This window comes from Melanotaenia boesemani, chromosome 11 (assembly GCF_017639745.1).
Source record: "Melanotaenia boesemani isolate fMelBoe1 chromosome 11, fMelBoe1.pri, whole genome shotgun sequence".
Classification (NCBI taxonomy): Eukaryota; Metazoa; Chordata; class Actinopteri; order Atheriniformes; family Melanotaeniidae; genus Melanotaenia; species Melanotaenia boesemani.
In genome coordinates this window covers 1,684,578-1,705,333 of record NC_055692.1, presented here as the reverse complement: position 1 = coordinate 1,705,333, position 20,756 = coordinate 1,684,578, and the positions used below count along the sequence as shown (strand labels likewise).

At 39.3% G+C, this 20,756-nt stretch overlaps 2 protein-coding genes across 2 annotated transcripts in view; one reads left to right on the top strand and one right to left on the bottom strand.

Annotated features, from left to right (window-relative positions):
• The first annotated feature begins 503 nt into the window (after nt 1-503).
• prdm6 (PR domain containing 6) overlaps nt 504-20,756 on the top strand; it is a 56,483-nt gene continuing 36,230 nt past the window's right edge. Inside the window, exons 1-2 of the mRNA XM_041998707.1 lie at nt 504-676; nt 20,186-20,310. Coding sequence (XP_041854641.1) covers nt 504-676; nt 20,186-20,310 — 298 coding nt within the window. The remainder of the gene's footprint in view (nt 677-20,185; nt 20,311-20,756) is intronic.
• On the bottom strand, nt 5,252-16,927 carry LOC121649534 (GTPase IMAP family member 8-like). Its single transcript, XM_042000442.1, has 4 exons — nt 16,874-16,927; nt 16,744-16,773; nt 9,591-9,660; nt 5,252-8,807 (listed from the first exon to the last, which is right to left on the bottom strand). Exons 3-4 carry the CDS (start codon nt 9,604-9,606, stop codon nt 6,061-6,063), a joined length of 2,763 nt encoding a protein of 920 aa, XP_041856376.1. The 5' UTR covers nt 9,607-9,660; nt 16,744-16,773; nt 16,874-16,927; the 3' UTR covers nt 5,252-6,060.

Genomic DNA, 20,756 nt, shown 5'->3' with positions numbered 1-20,756 from the left:
TTCTCTTTCTTTTTAACAGCGTGGGTTGTCTCTGCCTCCCACCTGTTAGCTCTCTGTGTGGATGTTATAAACTTTTAAAATCAGCTGGAGGTCTGTCTTTCTGTCTGAGCTCTTCGGTGCTGGTCCATAAATAAGGTCACACTGTTTCTCATCTCTAAATAAATGTATATTCTTGTTTCCTTTGCCATAAATATTCATGTTCTGCTTTGCAGTTGAACCCTTTAACCAGAATGTGTATGAATCCTCTGGAGTTACTGAGAGTTGTATATTCTCAGCTCATGGTTTAATATCTGCTCCTTCAATGAAAAAAAGTGTTTTAAGTGAAACTATGTTGACGGAGTAATTTATGAAAGAAATCAAAAGGGAAAAATGTGGGATTTAAATCTTGTTTTATTCTCTTCAGACTTTTTCTTACCTCCAGCTGTTTATCTTATTATCCATCTTTGTGTACGATGTTATCTTGTCTGCTGTCTATGACACCACATCCTTAAAGATGTGTGGTCATGGTTAAAGATTTTACGTCTTACTCCATATTTTGTGTCTTTCAGATCTATGATACCGAGGGGACGTTACAGCACTTTATTGATGGGAATGATCCCAGTAAATCCAGTTGGATGAGGTATATCCGCTGTGCCAGACATTGTGGAGAGCAGAACATGATGGTTGTCCAGTACAGGTAAGAACCTCACATTCTGGATACCACCATAAGTTGTTCAATGTTCTTTGGAGAAAACAATCAATTTACAGCTGTCCGTAGTTTGATTTGGATTGATAAGCACAGAGCTGTGATCTAACATGTAAATCCAGTATATGAGCCAGAACCAGAGCTTTATTCATCAACATGGTCTGAACCTGCTTAGACAAGTTTTCTGTTTAAGTAGTTTTCTGGAACAGTTCTCCAGGGTCCTTGAAGGTCTTTCATAAGTTCTTCTTTGGATGCTTCTGTCTTTGTTCAGTTCTCTGTCCAGATTATCCCACACTGCTTCAATAATGCAAAGGTCCAGGTTCTGGGAAGGATCCGTCCTCCATCAGACCTGTTGAAGTCTGGGTTCTGGGGAGGATCCTTCCTCCATCAGACCTGTTGAAGTCCGGGTTCTGGGGAGGATATGTCCCTCCATCAGACCTGTTGAAGTCCGGGTTCTGGGGAGGATCCGTCTTCCATCAGACCTGTTGAAGTCCGGGTTCTGGGGAGGATATGTTCCTCCATCAGACCTGTTGAAGTCCGGGTTCTGGGGAGGATCCGTCTTCCATCAGGCCCGTTGAAGTCTGGGTTCTGGGGAGGATCCATCCTCCATCAGACCTGTTGAAGTCTGGGTTCTGGGGAGGATATGTCCCTCCATCAGACCTGTTGAAGTCTGGGTTCTGGGGAGGATATGTCCCTCCATCAGACCTGTTGAAGTCTGGGTTCTGGGGAGGATATGTCCCTCCATCAGACCTGTTGAGATCTGATGGAGGCACACCGGATTATAAGGCGCAATATCAATGAACATGTCTATTTTCATACATAAAGCGCATTAAGCGAAACAAAAAAAAACTCAAATTTTATTTAACTTATTCACAATAACTCTCAACATTGTTCAGTTATAACACAAAATACAAAACTCATTTTTTTAACACTTTACTTTTTTTTTACACTTACCCCCTTTTTTTTAACACAGTATTTTTTCAGTCATTCCTCTACTACAACTCCATCAAATGCTTCATCTTCAGTGTCTGAGTTTAACAGCTTGGTGATTTCTGCATCAAGCATGCCAGTATCCTTCTCGTCATTATCCGAGTCAGTCTCATCACTGTTATTTAGCTGTTCAGTGATGATTCCGGCCTTTGTCAAAGCTCGGACGACACTTGAGACTGATACCTTAGCCCAGGCATCCACGATCCATTGGCAGATAGTGGCAAAACTCGCCTGCCGTTGCCTCCCTGTCCTTATACGTATACACACCATAATATTGTGTTGAAGCACAGTACGTATTGCACCGCGAGACTCCAGACTACTGTAGCCGTAATGCTTCGACAATCCATCAAGCGGTGCAGCTTTGTAGTTTACCAAAGTTGTACTAAAACATTTTGAAAATGGGTTCAAGGTCAGTAACCATAATTAATACATAAAGCGCACCGAATTATAAGGTGCACTGTTGATTTGCTCACCTTATAGTCTGAAAAATACTGTATAAACAGTTTAGTTTTTGTGATATGCTGTAAAAAAGTCAGTGGCTGATATTGCAAAAATTGACGCTCTGTTACAAACCATCCACAAAACGTTTTCCAAAGAGAACTCAGAATTTGAATTTTGAAAGATGCTTATTGAAATGTTGTTCTGTAAAGATTATAGATAACTAATGCTATATAATTAAGTGCAAAAGCTACAACTGGTGTTTCAGGAAGACAAAGGGGCAGAAAAGAGTTAGCATCACACTGCATCATGCTAACATTGGTTCCTGAATTAAAATAAATGAATAAACAAAAGAGTTAGCATCACACTGCATCATGCTAACATTGGTTTCTGAATTAAAATAAATAAATAAACAAAACAGTTAGCATCACAATGCATCATGCTAACATTGGTTCCTGAATTAAAATAAATGAATAAACAAAAGAGTTAGCATCCCACTGCATCATGCTAACATTGGTTTCTGAATTAAAATAAATAAATAAACAAAACAGTTAGCATCACAATGCATCATGCTAACATTGGTTCCTGAATTAAAATAAATGAATAAACAAAAGAGTTAGCATCACACTGCATCATGCTAACATTGGTTTCTGAATTAAAATAAATAAATAAACAAAACAGTTAGCATCACAATGCATCATGCTAACATTGGTTCCTGAATTAAAATAAATGAATAAACAAAAGAGTTAGCATCCCACTGCATCATGCTAACATTGGTTCCTGAATTAAAATAAATGAATAAACAAAAGAGTTAGCATCACACTGCATCATGCTAACATTGGTTCCTGAATTAAAATAAATGAATAAACAAAAGAGTTAGCATCACACTGCATTATGTTAACATTGGTTTCTGAATTAAAATAAATAAATAAACAGAAAAGAGTTAGCATCCCACTGCATTATGCTAACATTGGTTCCTGAATTAAAATAAATAAATAAACAAAAGAGTTAGCATCCCACTGCATTATGCTAACATTGGTTCCTGAATTAAAATAAATTAATAAACAGAAATTAGCTAGCATCACACTGCATCATGCTAACATTGGTTCCTGAATTAAAATAAATAAATAAACAAAAGAGTTAGCATCACACTGCATTATGCTAACATTGGTTCCTGAATTAAAATACATAAATTAATAAACAGAAATTAGCTAGCATCACACTGCATTATGCTAACATTGGTTCCTGAATTAAAATAAATAAATAAACAAAAGAGTTAGCATCACACTGCATCATGCTAACATTGGTTCCTGAATTAAAATAAATGAATAAACAAAAGAGTTAGCATCACACTGCATTATGTTAACATTGGTTCCTGAATTAAAATAAATAAATTAATAAACAGAAATTAGCTAGCATCACACTGCATTATGCTAACATTGGTTTCTGAATTAAAATAAATAAATAAACAGAAAAGAGTTAGCATCCCACTGCATTATGCTAACATTGGTTCCTGAATTAAAATAAATAAATAAACAAAAGAGTTAGCATCCCACTGCATCATGCTAACATTGGTTCCTGAATTAAAATAAATGAATAAACAAAAGAGTTAGCATCACACTGCATCATGCTAACATTGGTTTCTGAATTAAAATAAATGAATAAACAAAAGAGTTAGCATCACACTGCATCATGCTAACATTGGTTTCTGAATTAAAATAAATAAATAAACAGAAAAGAGTTAGCATCCCACTGCATTATGCTAACATTGGTTCCTGAATTAAAATAAATAAATTAATAAACAGAAATTAGCTAGCATCACACTGCATTATGCTAACATTGGTTTCTGAATTAAAATAAATAAATGAATAAACAGAAATTAGCTAGCATCACATGGTGTCATGCTAACATTGGTTCCTCAATTAAAATAAACAGAAATTAACTAGCATTACACTGCATAATACTAACATGTATTTATGAATCAAGAAAAAGAACAAAAATTAGCTAGCATTACACTGCATCAGTGAAACTTTTTTTCCTGAATGGGAAAAAAATAACAGAAATGAGCTAGAATCACATTATGCAATGTTCCTGATTTTAAAAAAGAGCAGAAATTAGCTAGCATTACACTGCATCGTGCTAACATTTGTTCCTTAATGAAGAAAAAAACTTAAATTAGCTAGCATTATGCTGCATTATCCTAACATTTGTTAACTGAAATTAGCTAACATTACTCTGCATTATGCTAACTTTTGTTCCTGAATGGAAAAAATAACAGAAATAAGATATGATCACACACTGCATTATGCTAACATGTGTTTGTGTTTATTCAATATTAGGCACGAGTGATCGGTCTTGTCCAAATGTCTTTCTGAGTTTTCCACAGAGCAGCATGTCATTAGCTTTGTGCTAACATAGTCAAATTGAAGGTTATCTGTGTAGCAGAAGCTCAGCTTGCTGTGTCTGATTAAGACAATCCCTCTGTCATTTACTAAATACCAATAAAAGTATGCGATAGTCACATTCACAGAGGGAGATATCGAAGATCACTCAGTTGTTCGATGATGTTGCTAACTTGCTAAACCAGCAGGATAACAATAACAAAGTTAGATGTAATCCAATCTGACATTTTTGAGATTATTATCTTTTCACTGTTCTGTTTGCACTCTAATGTTGTTGTCAGAGACTAATGGAGGCTGTTTAACCTAAACATTTTTAGTTTATCCTGCTGTGGACATTTTCATTTATTCTGAATCAAAAGTGAAACATTCTTTGTTAATATGACTCACACATAACAGAAGCTATTTATGAAATTTTAGTAAAGTAAGAATGGTTTCTGTGGATATATCATTTCACATGCTGTTTTATTAGGAGGCCTTCTTTCTCCTCGTCTATGGTTTTTCCCAGCGTTTTTGGAATTAGTTTTGTATGTTTTAACAAAGAATGTGGATTAGATCCTTTTGGGAGGCCTGAAATCTGCACAGATGAATCTAAGATAAATTTTGATGGTCAACTAAATTGGTTTTATCGTTCCAATTCAGTAATAATTGCACGTGATAAAAAGAGGATTTAATGTATATTACATTTTTATAATATATATAATGTAAAATATTCAAAAAAGGAGAAAAGAGTCTGTTCTGTCACCTCATACTTGCTTTATTTGTTTTATTACACACCTTTAATCAAGACCACCTATTTTCTAATAATTGAGTTCATACAACAAAGAAATCCTGCTGATCAGATAACCTTTTAAAAAAGCCGAAACAATTATGCAATATATAGATAATACACACAAAAAATGTTAATAGTGTTTATATTCTGCACTTAGACTAAGTCTTCATCAAACCTGACATTTGATTTCTAAATGTGTTAAATACAAAAGCTTTATGAAGGGAAAAATTAAACGTTTAAATAAAAATGTATTTCTCATATTTGCCCAAGCTTTACATCCATTACAGCCTTTATAGAAAAAACACATTTCACATGTGAACCACATATAAACTCTATGCGAAACATGTGAAACACATTTGTAAAATATATGATACACGTGACTTACATGTAAATCATGTGTCAACAATGCGTGATTCACATGTGAAACACATTAGCAAAACATGTCTACTATATGTTAAACACATGGTCCACATGTGTTTCATATGTTCTCACAAATGTTCCAAACTCAAATCATAGCAAATGTGGACCACATGCATGAACATGAGCTTGACATGTTCTTCACATGTTGGTCATATGAAACTGTTTCAAAACCACATATGTTCACATGTGCATATACATGTGAAGCACAGGTGGAGCGTACACAGAGCATGTATGGTTTTTCTGAAAAGAAAGGAAAGGAGTTAATATTTTTTATGTTTCGTCTTCTGCATGCTAACAGACGTGTCATATAACATGTAATTACTGGATTAATGTCGGTCCTGATGGAAGATGCGACCTTATAAAATGCTGCAGGACTTGTCCGAAACTTGCTCTGCAGATTCTGTGATCCAGTCGTTGACTTCTTCCTCGTGTTTAATCTGCAGCTGATTCATTTCCTTCTTCAGGTCTTCTTCACTCGTATCAGTGTGATTGTTCATCAGTTCGTTCATTTCTTCTTTTTGTCTCCTCTTCATTAGATCGAACTCTCTCTGGAGTTTTTTGTCCTTGAGCAGGTTTTTAAGCATCCACTCGTTCCTCTTTTGTTGGTTCTGCTTCATGTCTTCCATTTCTTTGTCATGCTTCTCTGTCAGAGCAGCAAAGTCTGCCATGTATTTCTGTCTGAACTCGTTGAATTCTTCAGCTTTCTTTCTGGCTTCTTCTTCGTTTTTCTTCATTTCTTCTTCCATTCTTTTTTTGTATTTTGCCTGTTCCTCTTTCCATTCTTTCTCCTCTTGTTCTCTTCTCATCACATCTTCTACTTTTCGTTTGTTTTCATACTCATTTCTGTCCAGCTCGTATTCTTCTTTGAGCTTTTGAAGCTGAGCTTGCTCCTGGTGCCTCTGCTGTTCCTCTCTCTCTCTTTTCTTCCACCATTCTTTCCGTTCTTTCTCCCAAGCCTCTCGTTCTCTTTTCATCTCTTCTCTGGTCATCATCAGTTTTCTGTCAGCCGTTGCATTTCTGTCACACTCAGATTCAATTTTCTTCTCTAAAGCTTCCAGCTTTTCTTCCATCTGCCGTCGGTGATGCTCTTCTTTCATTTTTCGATCTGTCTCCTCCTTTCCTCTCTCTTCCTCTTCCTTCTTTCTTTTCTCCTCCTCTTGTTTAATGTATTCTTCCTTTTCTTTAAATGCTTTGTCTTTTTCTGCTCTTTCCTGGTCAATTTTCTTCAACTTTGCCTGAATTTCTTCTTCATATTTTCTTTGCATTTCCTCCTTTTCTCTCTGCATCTCTGCCTCCTTCTCCTTCAGGATCCTCTTCACTTCATTCTGAATGGCTGCTTCGGCCTCTTGGAACATCTTTGAGGTGTAGCAGCCGCCACCATTCGACTTCACCATGGCATCCACCTTGTTCAGAAGCTCTTCGACTTGTGTACGATCAGTGTTTTCTCTGTTGTTGAAGGCGTGGTATCGTCGACCACAATCCTCAATCAGCTGCTTGACGAAGTCATCATTGTGTTCTTTGAGGTAACTGTCTATGTTCTGACCTTCGAGATCGTCTCCTCTGGTGAAAATAACGATGATAAAATCTTTTGACTCCTTGCCGAAGTATTTCTGGATTAGCTGCACGGTGTCTTTTTCCTCCTGGGTGAAGCGACCGATCTGGACCACCAATAAGAAGACGTGAGGACCGGGAGCCAACAGGCTGATGCATTTCACAAGCTCCTGCTTCACCTCATCGTTGGACAGACTCGTGTCGTACAAACCAGGCGTGTCGACCAACACAATGGACCGTCCATTGACGTCCCCTCTTTCCTTTTTGCAAATGGCTGTGACTGAACTTATGGAGGCTTTCGAGTCAAAGGCTTTTGTCCCCAGAATGGTGTTTCCAGTGGCGCTCTTCCCACAGCCGGTCTTCCCGATCATTACCATCCTCACAGACTTATCTTCTGATTCAGAACTTAGCTTTATAAATTTCTTTGCTCGTGGTTTCACAATCATTTGTCTTGTGAAGCACTGAGATCCCAGAGCTGTCATCTTCTCCACGTAGAGCAGGATTTCAGAAACCTGCTTTTTGTCTGTAACGTTGAAGATGACGTAACGTCCTCCACAGATCCGACATAGCCGCTGGATGTCCTGGTTTTCTTTGACTATCTTAACAACATCTGGATCTGTCGGATTGGAGTCCACCGTGAACAGAATTATGATGAAGTCGTTGACTTTAGAGCTGAATTTCTCCTGAATCATCTCCACTTCCTTCTCGTCTTGTTTGCTGAGTGAAGCCAGAGGTCGGACCAGGACGAAGGCGTGGACGCCTTCAGGGTTCCAGAGGGACATGCATCTTTGAGTCTCCCTCGTCGCTTCTTCTGAAGTTTTTCCAGACATGGCGGGCATCTCGATCAGAGACACCAAACGTCCAAACACTTCCACCTCATTCTTAACGCACTCCGAGTCTGCAGTTGGACTGAACTGTTGTTTTCCCAGGATGGCGTTGGATACTGCGGTTTTCCAGAGTCTCTGAGTCCCACACAAGACTAAGCTGAGAGGAGGTTTGAAGGTGTAGGACGGCGCCATGGGATCATGCACGTCTGAGAAGTTTAGATGGCCTAGTTTGTTGTCCCTCAGTAAGTTCTCCATGTTCTTGAAGAGTTCCTGGGGATCATGTTCTGACAGCTTATCAAAGCTGATCTTCTGGTGCCTTTTCCTGCAGTCCTGAATGAGTCGATCCACCGCTGAGTTTTTTCCCCCCTCGCTGTGGGTCAAGATGACGATTGCATAATTAAATGCATCTTGGCCGAAGAAACTCAGAGCGAACTTTAGCTTTTCTCTGTCGTCTGCAGTGAAATCAGAAGGCTTCACTAAGAGCAGCAGAACATTTGGTCCGGGAGGACAGGAAGCCACGCACCTCCTCATTTCATGTTTCACTTTGTCGTCAGGAAGACTGAAGGTGTCTGATGTGTTGATCACCGTTAAATTAGCTTTACCAGCACCTAGGAAGTGTTGGGTCACTTTGGGGAAAGGGAGATCTTTTTTCCCTTTCATGAAGTTGGATAGTTGAGCCTTCTTTGTCTGACTCTTTCCAAATAACAAAACCCGGAGTTCATATGCTGTAAAACACAACAGAAAGACATTTAAAAACATTTATTCCTCACAGGGTCAAATAGGGTCAAATTTATAACAAACTGCTATCACCTTCAAACTTTCATTATCAATATCATTTTTTATATGTTTTCTAACATTTTATCTTTTATTATGCTAATTAGGTATTATAGAGACAAAAATGCGTAAATTTGCATTAATTTGTAGGAAAAATCTTAACAGGATTAAACCAGATTCAAAGATCTTTTTGCATTTTGTTGATATATTAAAGTCAAAGATTTATACAGAAGGGATTTATAATATTTCTATTCATTGTTTAACAATTAAAAACACAAACAAAAAAATGTTTGCCTAAATCTAAATTCTTTTGGGATCAAATATTTTATAGGTCAGGCTGCGAATAAAAAAAATAACAAAAACCTGGAAATTCTTGGTGAGTGCACGTGATGCTGAAGTGGAGATTTTTGATCCAGAGTATGAGGAAAAATGTATATCTATATATCTTTGATCATCATAGCTAATCAGATTAATAAAGGCAACAAAACATTTATTTCACATCAAAGCTGATTAATGCACAACACAGCAACATTATTTATTTGTTTATTGTAAATTGAACACCTAAAATGTGTATTTTTGAAGACATGTTGAGGAAGAAAAAAATAAAAACAAAATCTCAAAATTATAAGAAGATAAAATAAAGTGCTGCCATGTCTCACTTTAATTCTCCGAACTAACCTCGGCTGATTTGGTGAGACACTAACGAATAACAGTATTTTGGGTCGAAGACTCACCTCGTGATGCTGCCATGACCGTACTGTAACAAGAGCTCTGTCAGGATAACTGAGAGAAATTTGTTGGTGTCTGTTGGATTGATGGAAAAACAAAGCAAATTTATTAACAATTTTATCCAAAGCATCAAGCTTTAAAAACTTTTATCTCTTATACGTAACCGGAATTGACAAGAATTTAAGACCTATTTGCTGTGTCAGATTATACACTGGTTACAGGTGCTCGTCATAAAATTAGAGTATCATGAAAAAGTTGATTTATTTCAGTAATTCCATTCAAAAAGTGAAACTTGTATAATGTAGACATTCATTCCTCAGAGACTGACATATTTCAAATGCTTATTTCTTTTCATTTTGATGATTATAAGTGACAACTAATGAAAGCCCCTAATTCAATATCCCAGAAAATTTGAATATTGTAGAAAGGTTCAATATTCTTCTCCTCCTTGAGCCGCCACCTTACCGTGGTGGAGGAGTTTGCACGTCCTGATGATCCTAGTAGCTATATTGTCAGGGGCTTTATGCCAAAGGGTGACCCTGATAACCAGTGGATGAGAGAGTAGCCTCCCTTCACCTTTAGGTGGGAGGACGGGTCTTGACTTAGAGTATCCACCCTTTTTGGAGTCCTTGGAAGGAGTGTTGGAGGGCACTCCTTCCGGAGATTCCCTCATTCTGCTGGGGGACTTCAGTGCCCACCTGGACAATTACAAAGTGACCTGGAGGGACATAATTGGAAGGAATGGCCCCCTTAATCTAAATCCAAGTGGTGTTTTGTTATTGGAATCATCATGGATTGTCCATAACGAACACCTTGTTCAGGCATAAGAGTGTCCACATGCGCGTCCGTCCAGAGTTCCTTAAGGCTCTGGATGCTGTAGGGCTGTCTTGGCTGACACGCCTCTGCAGCATCGCGTGGACATCGGGGACAGTTCCCCTGGACTGGTAGACTGGGGTGGTGGTCCCCCTCTTCAAAAAGAGGGACCAGAGGGTGTGCTCCAACTACTACTCACACTCCTCAGCCTCCCTGGTAAGGTCTATTCAGGGGTGCTGGAGAGGAGGGTCCGTCGGATCGTCGAACCTTGGATTGAGGAGGAGCAGTGTGGTTTTCGTCCCGGTTGTGGAACAGTGGACCAGCTCTACACCCTCTTCAGGGTCTTGGAGGGGACAAGGGAGTTTGTTCAACCAGTCTACATTTGCTTTGTGGACTTGGAGAAGGCATTCCACTGTGTGCCCCGGGGGTTTCTGTGGGGTGTACTTCTTGGAGTATGGAGTGCCGGACCCCCTTGTACGAGCTGTTTGGTCCCTGTACGATTGGTGTCAGAGCTTGGTCCGCATTGTTGGCAGTAAATCAGAATCATTTCCAGTGAGGGTTGGACCAAGACTGTCCTTAGTACCCAATTCTCTTCATAACTTTTATGGACAGAATTTCTAGGCGCAGCTGAGGTGTTCAGGGGATCCGGTTTGGTGGCCTCAGGATTGGGTCTCTGCTCTTTGCAGATGATGTGGTTCTGTTGGCTTCATCGGGCCGCGATCTTCAGCTGTCACTAGAGCGATTCACCACCAAGTGTGAAGCGGCTGGGATGAGAATCAGCACCTCCAAATCCAAGACCATGGTCCTCAGCAGGAAAAGGGTGGAGTGCTTTCTCCGGGTTGGGAATAAAGTCCTGCCTCAAATGGAGGAGTTCATGTATCTCTGGGTCTTGTTCACGAGTGAGGGAAAAATGGAGTGGGAGATCAACAGGTGGATCGGTGCGGCGTCTGCAGTGATGCGTACTCTGCATTGGTCTGTCGTGGTGAAAAAGGAGCTGAGCCAAAAGGCAAAGCTCTCGATTTACCGGTCGATCTACGTTCCTACCCTCACCTATTTTCACGAGCTGTGGGTAGTAACTGAAACAACAAGATCGCGAATACAAGCAGCCAAAATGAGGGGTGGCCGGACTCTCCCTTAGAGATAGGGTGAGAAACTCGGTGATCCGGGAGGGGCTCAGAGTAGAGTCGCTGTTCCTCCGCATTGAGAGGAACCAGATAAGGTGGCTCAGGCATCTGGTCAGGATGCCTCCTGGACGCCTTCCTGGTGAGGTGTTCCGGGCTCGTCCCACCAGAAGGAGGTCCCGGGGCAGACCCAGGACACGTTGGATGGACTACATCTCTCGGCTGGCCTGGGGATCCCCAGGATCCCCCCTGGATGAGCTGGTAAATATGGCCGAGGAGAGGGAAGTCTCTGTTTCCCTGCTTAGGCAGCTGGTGCCACACTCTAATCAGCTCATTAAATCAAATCACCTGCAAAGGCCTTTAAATGGTCTCTCAGTCTAGATCTGTTGGCTACACAATCATTGGGAAGACAGCTGACCTAACAGTTGTCCAAAAGACGACCATTGACACTTTGCTTAAGGAGGGAAGACACAAAAGATCATTGCTAAAGAGGCTGGCTGTTCACAGAGCTCTGTGTCCAAGCACATCAATAGAGAGGCGAAGGGAAGGAAAAGATGTGGTAGAAAAAAGTGTACAAGCAATAGGGATAACCGCACCCTGGAGAGGATTGTGGAACCAAACCCATTCAAAAATGTGGGGGAGATTCACAAAGGGTAGACTGCACCTGGAGTCAGTGCTTCAGGAACCACCACGCACAGACGTATGCAAGACATGGTTTCAGCTGTCGCATCCTTGTGTCAAGCCACTCTTGAACAAGAGACGATGTCAGAAGCTTCTTGCCTGGGCTAAAGACAAGAAGGACTGGACTGCTTCTGAGTGGTCCAAAGTTATGTTCTCTGATGAAAGTAAATGTTACATGTCCTTTGAAAATCAAGGTTCCAGAGACTAAGGGAGGAAAGGAGAGGCTAAGAATCCATGTTGCTTGAGGTGGAGTGTAAAGTTTCCAGTCAGTGATGGTGTGGGGTGCCATGTCATCTACTGGTGTTGGTCCACTGTGTTTTCTTTGGTCCACGGTCAACACAGCCGTCTACCAGGACGTTTTAGAGCACTTCATGCTTCCTGCCGCTGACCAACTTTTTGGAGATGCAAATTTCATTTTCCAACAGGACTTGGCACCTGCACACATTGCCAAAGCTACCAGGACCTGGTTTAAGGACCATGGTATCCCTGTTCTTAATTGGTCAGCAAAGCAGTCTGACCTTAACCCCGTAGAACAGGGCTACTCAATTCGGTCCTACGAGGGCCGCAATCCAGCAGGTTTTCCATGTATCCCTGCACCAACACACCTGAGTCGAATTAGGTGGCTCTGACAGCCACAAAGGTTCTACACAATGACTCATTAATTTGACTCAGGTGTGTTGGTGCAGGGATACATGGAAAACCTGCTGGATTGCGGCTCTCGTAGGACCGAATTGAGTAGCCCTGCCGTAGAACATCTATGGGGTATTGTGAAGAGGAAGATGCGATACGCTAGACCCAACAATGTAGAAGAGCTGAAGGCCACTATCAGAGCAACTTGAGCTCTCATAACACCTGAGCAGTGCCACAGGCTGATGGACTCCATGCCACACTGCATTGTTGCAGAAATTCAGGCAAAAGGAGCGCCAACTAAGTACTGAGTGCTGTACATGCTCATAGTTTTCAAATTCATACTTTTCAGTTGGCCAACATTTCTAGAAATCAGGGTTTTTTATTGGTCTTAAGTAATGTGAGGAATGAATGTCTGCATTTGTTCAAATTCTAGAAGGAGACAACGGTCAGATAGCAATGGATGGAGTTTGTTTCTGGGAACCAGCCACAGAGTTGCACCAGTGTTTGTGACCAGCCCATCACCGAAGGCTGCTGGATTAATAAGGGTTGGTACAAAGAGGGGTTTGCTACCAGGCTTTAGCTGAAAGGAGAATCTGTTCCTACAATCAAGAACTACGTTTCCAATCCTGAGCCACACGCTGTAAGCAAAACCAAAGAAGTTGTCTGTTTTGTTTTGATAGTTAGTGTGTGAGCAACGGTCAAACTAAAGGAATTAACCCACATTTACTTTACCTGATTGCTACCAACAGGTAACACACCTGTAATGATGACCAGAAAGCGATCAACAATGTAGATAGAAATACTACAAATGTAGCAACCAGGCTAAAACACATCCAGCTGATTAGCCACGTGGAACAATAGATGTACATGGAGTGGCTAGAAATACAGGTAACTAAAGTGTAACAATGCATGAAAGTGTTAGCTAATAGCATCATTAGCTTATCTATTTCTTGGCAGCAGATGTTTCTACCTCTGTTGGGATTGTGGTACATTTGGCACATTCACACCTGTTAACAGGGGCATGCCAAGTGGCAACCTCCGCCTGTAAAATGTGAAGCCTATGTGGAAGTGCAGTTCACCCTCACCCCTACCTCCGTTAGCTGGTTAGCTACCATTGCTCGAGGTCAACACAGTTAGCTCTTAGCTACAGGCAGCTCGGAATTTGATGGTTGTCGGTCATCTACCCCCACCTTCACAGTCCCCTCTTAGCTCCACCTTTTTGCTCATTTTTGTATTTTCCGGGAGCAACGGCAGACGTGACTCTGCCAAGATGGCGATGGTAGGAATGCCCAACGAGCTTCACTTTTGCTCTTTAGAAACGTACGAGTGACATCACGGAAGCTCTCTCTATCTTTTACAAGTCTATGGGACATGTACAGATATACAGTATAAGGTGAGTGAAGGACGGCAAACAGCATTATATTGGACTGTAGCTGGCAAGCAAAGTATTTCCCAGACAGGAATGTCTTGCTGCATTCTTTGCTACGAGTTGTCGAGTCACTGCGGGTTGCCAAGTTGCTGCGAGTTGCTGAGTTGTTAATGCTTGTTTTTGAGCTGTGATTTGAGGTTGAACGTACGGCTGTATGTTTTGTGCTGACATTGTTTACTGAGTATTTATATTCCTTCGGTTTGTTTGCGCGTTCTGCCGATGTTTCTGTGACAAAAACAGTGCATGCTCCCGACTACTACTCCCAGCAGTTGACCAATCAGAGGCTGCCTGCATCAGGGGGGGGGGCGGGGCTCAGGGCAGAAGAGTCTGTGCTTGTTTCTGGCAGAGGCTGATCTGAGGGCCTATGGAGAGGATCTGTATGAAATGCATAAAGGGGTATGTGAAAATGCTGGATTGATTCCTGCCCTTGTGGACTCACATATATATAAAATATAAAATTAGGCTGAAAATAGCATATTAGAGCCACTTTAATTTATCAGAGGTTGGCTTCCTGACACAACAGGTTCAGGAGGGAGACCCAGACACCTCTCCACTAGCATCAATCTCCATCAATCAAGTTTCAGATGACTCTAAGATACCAGATTTAAAGCTGGCTACTCCCAGTATTGTACTCCATTGTTGTCTTTATTAACCCGTTAAGGCCCGACCCATGAAAAATGGTAAGAAAAGTCCAATTTTTAAAATATGAGGTCTTTATTTTGCCCTTTAACAAAATGTTTTTTTTAAAAAAACAAACAAAAAAACATGTTTTTGGGGGGGATATCTACCATTTATTACCATGTGATATATTAAAAATATTATAATATGGTTTTCTGCTTCTGGGTATCTATTAGGGGACAGAAGACAAGTATCACATTGTGTTCAACAGGATTTTGAGCAAAGTTTATACCATAAATTGAAGCTAAATGTCTCAGAAAATGTGGATGACAAATATGTCACGTCGGGCTCTTATGAGTTAAAATCCTTCATAATATATTTTGTGTCTGTTAGGTTTTAGGTCTTTCTTAATCAGACTGATAAATACTTCAAATAAGTCAAAATAAGTCAAATAAATAAATATTGAACAAAAAATTAATGAAGTTAATATTTAGATGAGTTGATATTGGTAGATTAAGATAAGACGGATATAAGACCTTTATTCATTCCCAGCCGGGGAAATTCTAGATGTTTAGTTTATTAAGAAATTTTATTCAACATTTTTTTCCAGCTTATGTGAATTTGTAAAGCTTATTTTTTTTTTATCTGAAATGAAGGGATGTTGTTGGACAGGTTGGGCCAGACTGCAGGTACCTGGTCCTTCTGCATTGTCTGATCCAGTTCGATAAAACCTCCAGTTCACCTCAGTATTCAGGTTTTAACAGAAAAATAACATTTTAAAATGCAGTTTTATTCAGATCCACTTGAATAAGTAAAACTTGTCCTGAAGGAGATTTATTTATTAAACTCTATCCATTTATTTATATATTTGTCATTCATGTAAGTATTGATTTTATAAACATGCAAATCTGTTTGATCACAGACAAAAATGGATAAAAAAAATCTGGGGCAGATCTGAGAGATGACGTCATCAATACCAAATCACTTAATTAATAACATTATTTTAAGTCACCTTCCTAAACTTATATTTCAGATAAGTTTCATCCATTTCAGACACGAATCTATCAGATATTCCAGGTGTTTCTCTTTGCTGCATGTCGCCAGTTTGTTTCTGAAGTTAATAAGAAAATAATAATAAAAGTCTGAAGTTAATGAGATAATATTAAAAATTGCATGTTTTTATCTTAGGTGTGAATCTGTAATTTCAGCAGAGCGTGAGGAATATTTTCGTTGCATATTTTCTGTATAATACATCTTCTTTTCTATCAAAACAATAATAACTCTGCACATAATGGTAACGTGGTTAGCACTGCAGCCTCACAGCAGGCAGGTCGCTGGTTCGAGCCTCGGCTGCAGGGAGGTTTGAACCTGGCGGGCGGTGGCCTTTCTGTGTGGAGTTTGCATGTTCTCCCCGTGTATGCGTGGGTTCTCTCCGGGTTCTCCGGCTTCCTCCCACCATCCAAAGACATGCATGTTCGGTTAACTGGTCACTCTAAATTCTCTGTAGGACTGAGTGTGAGTGGTTTTTTGTCTCTCTGTGGTCCTGCGATGGACTGGTGACCTGTCCAGGTGTACCTGCCTCTCACCTACTAAATGCTGGATTAGGCTCCAGCTTCAACGCGTAACGGACGGAGCGGGATAGATAATGGATGGATGGATAATATGAACGTATGAATGAGTTTCTAATGACTAGAAATATTAAAGCTGCATATGCAGTAAAATTTAAAGTGTCATCAGTAAAACACAAGGTCTAGATTTTTAACTTCTTACTAACATTTTATTTATTCTTTTTCTGCTCAGGTTTTCAGAATCTACTAATAGTTTATTCACTGTTGAATTTATGGTAAAAAAAAATACTGTACTCACCTGTGATGCTGGATCAGCTGATCTGCACACCTGAGGGATGAAACGGTCATTAATCAATTTAAAGATCCCTCTTCTTTTATAACACAAAGGCTGTAAATATTTAAATGTATTTTTGTTGATTAATACTCACCAGGTGGGACGTTAACCTGTTAGTTCTCGTTACTGCTGCTGGATGTAACTTCACTCTGATTTTCACTGATGCAGCTTCACCTTTATTTATCCTAGAAGGAGGTGGAGCCTGTTCAGGTCTGAAGACAATGAAGCAACTACAGCTGATCGAGTTTCTGATGAACAGCCTCTGCATTCCTTACATTTATTTGCAGCTTAGCATAAAGAATCCATCAGACATTTCTTTTATCACATGAAGATAAATGTAGGAAACCAACCATTCATGGGTTGTTTTTGGGCTGTTCTTCTTTGCCCAGCGTACATCATGCTGACGTTAAAGATCTTATCAGATGTCTGACAGCTTTACATTCATATGCAGGAATGTCAGGCTCACATACCAACACTTTTAGCCCCATCTAGATAATATTTGCCTCTTTGGTGAAAACTGCACCATGAACTTTCGTTTTCATGGTTCATAACTGCTGTGAAGTTAGATTATAGAATTAATGTAAAGCAGCAAATGTTATTTATTCTTTTTTTCATGTAAAGAAATAGGAGAAATTGGAGAAAAGAAAGAAAAATAAAATGAACCAGTATGAGATGCAAGATTAAATAAAAATAACGATGTCATAACATCTACAACCAAAATGGAATTATATTCTTAGTTGTCATAAAAATAATAATAATGCCAACAAACAATTAGAAATGTATAATAAATAAATAATGTTTTAAAAAGAAAAGGTAGAGAAAAAAAATCATTTTGTGATAATATCAGCAATGGGATTGTTATTATCGCCACCATGACTAATTTCAGTATCAAAAATGATAACAATAACAATAATAATAATAATAATAATAATAATAACAACAACAACAACAACAACAATAATAATAATAATAATAATAATAATACAACAACAATAATAATACAACAACAACAACAACAACAACAATAACAATAATAATAATAATAATAATAATAATAATAATAATACAACAACAACAACAACAATAATAATAATACAACAACAACAACAACAATAATAATAATACAACAACAATAATAATAATAATAATAATAATAATGATAACAATAATAATAATAATAATAATACAACAACAATAATAATAATAATAATAATAATAATAATAATGATAACAATAACAATAATAACAACAACAACAACAACAACAATAATAATAATACATCAACAACAACAATAATAATAATAATAATAATAATAATAATAATAATAATAATAATACAACAACAACAATAATCATAATAATAATAATAATGATAACAATAATAATAATAATAACAATAATAATAATACTAATACAACAACAACAATAATAATAATAATAATAATAATAATGATGATAACAATAATAATAATAATAACAATAATAATAATAATAATAATAATACAACAACAACAATAATAATAATAATAATAATAATAATAACAACAATAATAATAATAATGATAATAATAATAATAATAATAATAATAATAATGATAACAATAATAATAATAATAATGATAATAATAATAATGATAATAATAATAATAATAATAATAATAATAATGATAACAATAATAATAATAATAATAATGATAACAATAATAATAATAATAATAATAATAATAATAATAATAATAACAACAACAATAATAATAATAAAACTTTGGCTGGAGCCTTGCTGGTGGAACCGGAGTGCTTCTGTGTTGGAGTACAGTTTGGCTTCAGAGATAAAAGGTAGTTGGCAGGCAGACCAAGTAAAACACATAAACAGACGTCTGGTAGCAGTTAATCCATCGTCTCTTTGACTCTTTACAAGCTGTAATTTCCTACTTTAACTCTTTGATGTTTTCTCTGAATTTACCAGCATGGGGGGCGTTTACTGATTTCACGGATTTATGTTACCTTCAAAGTTCATTTGTTCAGGTTCTGTATAAACTACAATATTCTACATACAGAATAAGCCGGTCCTGATCTCGATCACTGCATAACACCTCGTCCTTTAAGACTCTGGAGCTCTAATTAAACATTTATTTTCCACCCTTATTGAATTAAATCAGCAGGATTTTATACAGCATGAAAACATCTGAGGAATTTATTTTCTTATCGAAGCTGTGATCCCTTCAGATATGAGGACAATGAAGTGGCATGCTGACTGACCGGCTGTCCGACTTCTGCCAGACATGTTGGAATTATCATTCTGCTCCATCACTCCGCCATTCAACCAGAAATGTGCATTCACAACAAAGAATGAGTTTATTATCCATCTGAGCTGGATTTTAAAACAAACTGTGAAGCTGTGAACTAAAAGCAGCACCAGCTTTTAATCTGCCCCTGCTGTTAGCGTACGCTGCTGTTAGCGTACGCTGCTGTTAGCGTACGCTGCTGTTAGCGTACGCTGCTGTTAGCCTACGCTACTGTTAGCCTACGCTACTGTTGCTGTTAGCGTACGCTGCTGTTAGCCTACGCTGCTGTTAGCGTACGCTGATGTTAGCGTACGCTGATGTTAGCCTACGCTACTGTTAGCGCATGCTGCTGTTAGCGTACGCTGATGTTAGCCTACGCTGATGTTAGCGTACGCTGATGTTAGCCTACGCTGTCGTTAGCGTACGCTGATGTTAGCCTACGCTGATGTTAGCCTACGCTGCTGTTAGCGTATGCTGATGTTAGCGTACGCTGATGTTAGGCTACGCTGATGTTAGCCTACGCTGCTGTTAGCGTATGCTGATGTTAGCGTACGCTGATGTTAGGCTACGCTGATGTTAGCCTACGCTGTCGTTAGCGTACGCTGATGTTAGCCTACGCTGATGTTAGCCTACGCTGATGTTAGCTGAACAGCAGCATCATCTTACATAATGGCTCCCGTCTCCTGATGGGTCAGGTCCAGTTCAGCCATCAGGTCGAACAGTCCAGATGCTACAGGAACAAAACTGCCTCCTTTTTAATCCTTTAAAATCCCTGAAATTTCACTTAAGAGCTGGTGGGAAAATGTTCCCGGCTGGAAGTGAGAATGTGGTTTTGGATGGTTTGGGGTGGAACAGATGTTTTAGAGATGATGGGATGCAGGAATCATTGCCTCCCTGTTGGAGTGACTTGACTACGTCCTGGTCCTGGTTAGTCTGGAGACACTGAAGGACTCCAGATGTTTCCCATCAATCCTCTGGGTTTGCTCGGATCTGATCAGATGGGATCCTGGATGCTGCATTGGAGTCTTGATGAGAAAACTCCTTGTCTGTGCTGAGGTTGTCAGGAAGCTGGTGGTTATTGTGGATGTTCTTGTAAACTTGTGAAATGTGTGGTTTTGCAGGTCCTGCATCTTCTACCGAGCATGCGTGGACATCCCCAGAGGAACCGAGCTGCTGGTCTGGTACAACGACTCCTACACCTCCTTCTTCGGCATCCCACTGCAGTGCATCGCCCAGGACGAAAACTGTGAGCAAACTTCGACTTTACTTTCATCGTGTTCAGGTCTGTCCAACATCAGGATGTTTCCTGTTTGTCCACATTCCCAAAACATGGAAACACTTTTATGATCTAAGGATCCTGCTCTGTGCATCACTAGGAGGCACAGCAGCTGATCATTTTCCTGTTTAAGATGAAAATGAGGTCGTTCCCATTGCTTTAAGCTTTTAGGCCAGGCAGGTTTATCTGTACATGGAGGTTTTAGAGCAACATCTGCTCCCATCCAGACAACGTCTCTTTCAGGGAAGGCCTTGCAGATTTCAGCAAGACGATGCTGAACCACATCCTGCATCCATCACAGCAGCATGGCTTCACAGGAGAAGAGTCCGGCTGCTGAACTGGCCTGCCTGCAGTCCAGACCTTTCACCAGTACACAACATCTGGAGCATCATGGAAGCAGGAATCCAGCAACCAAG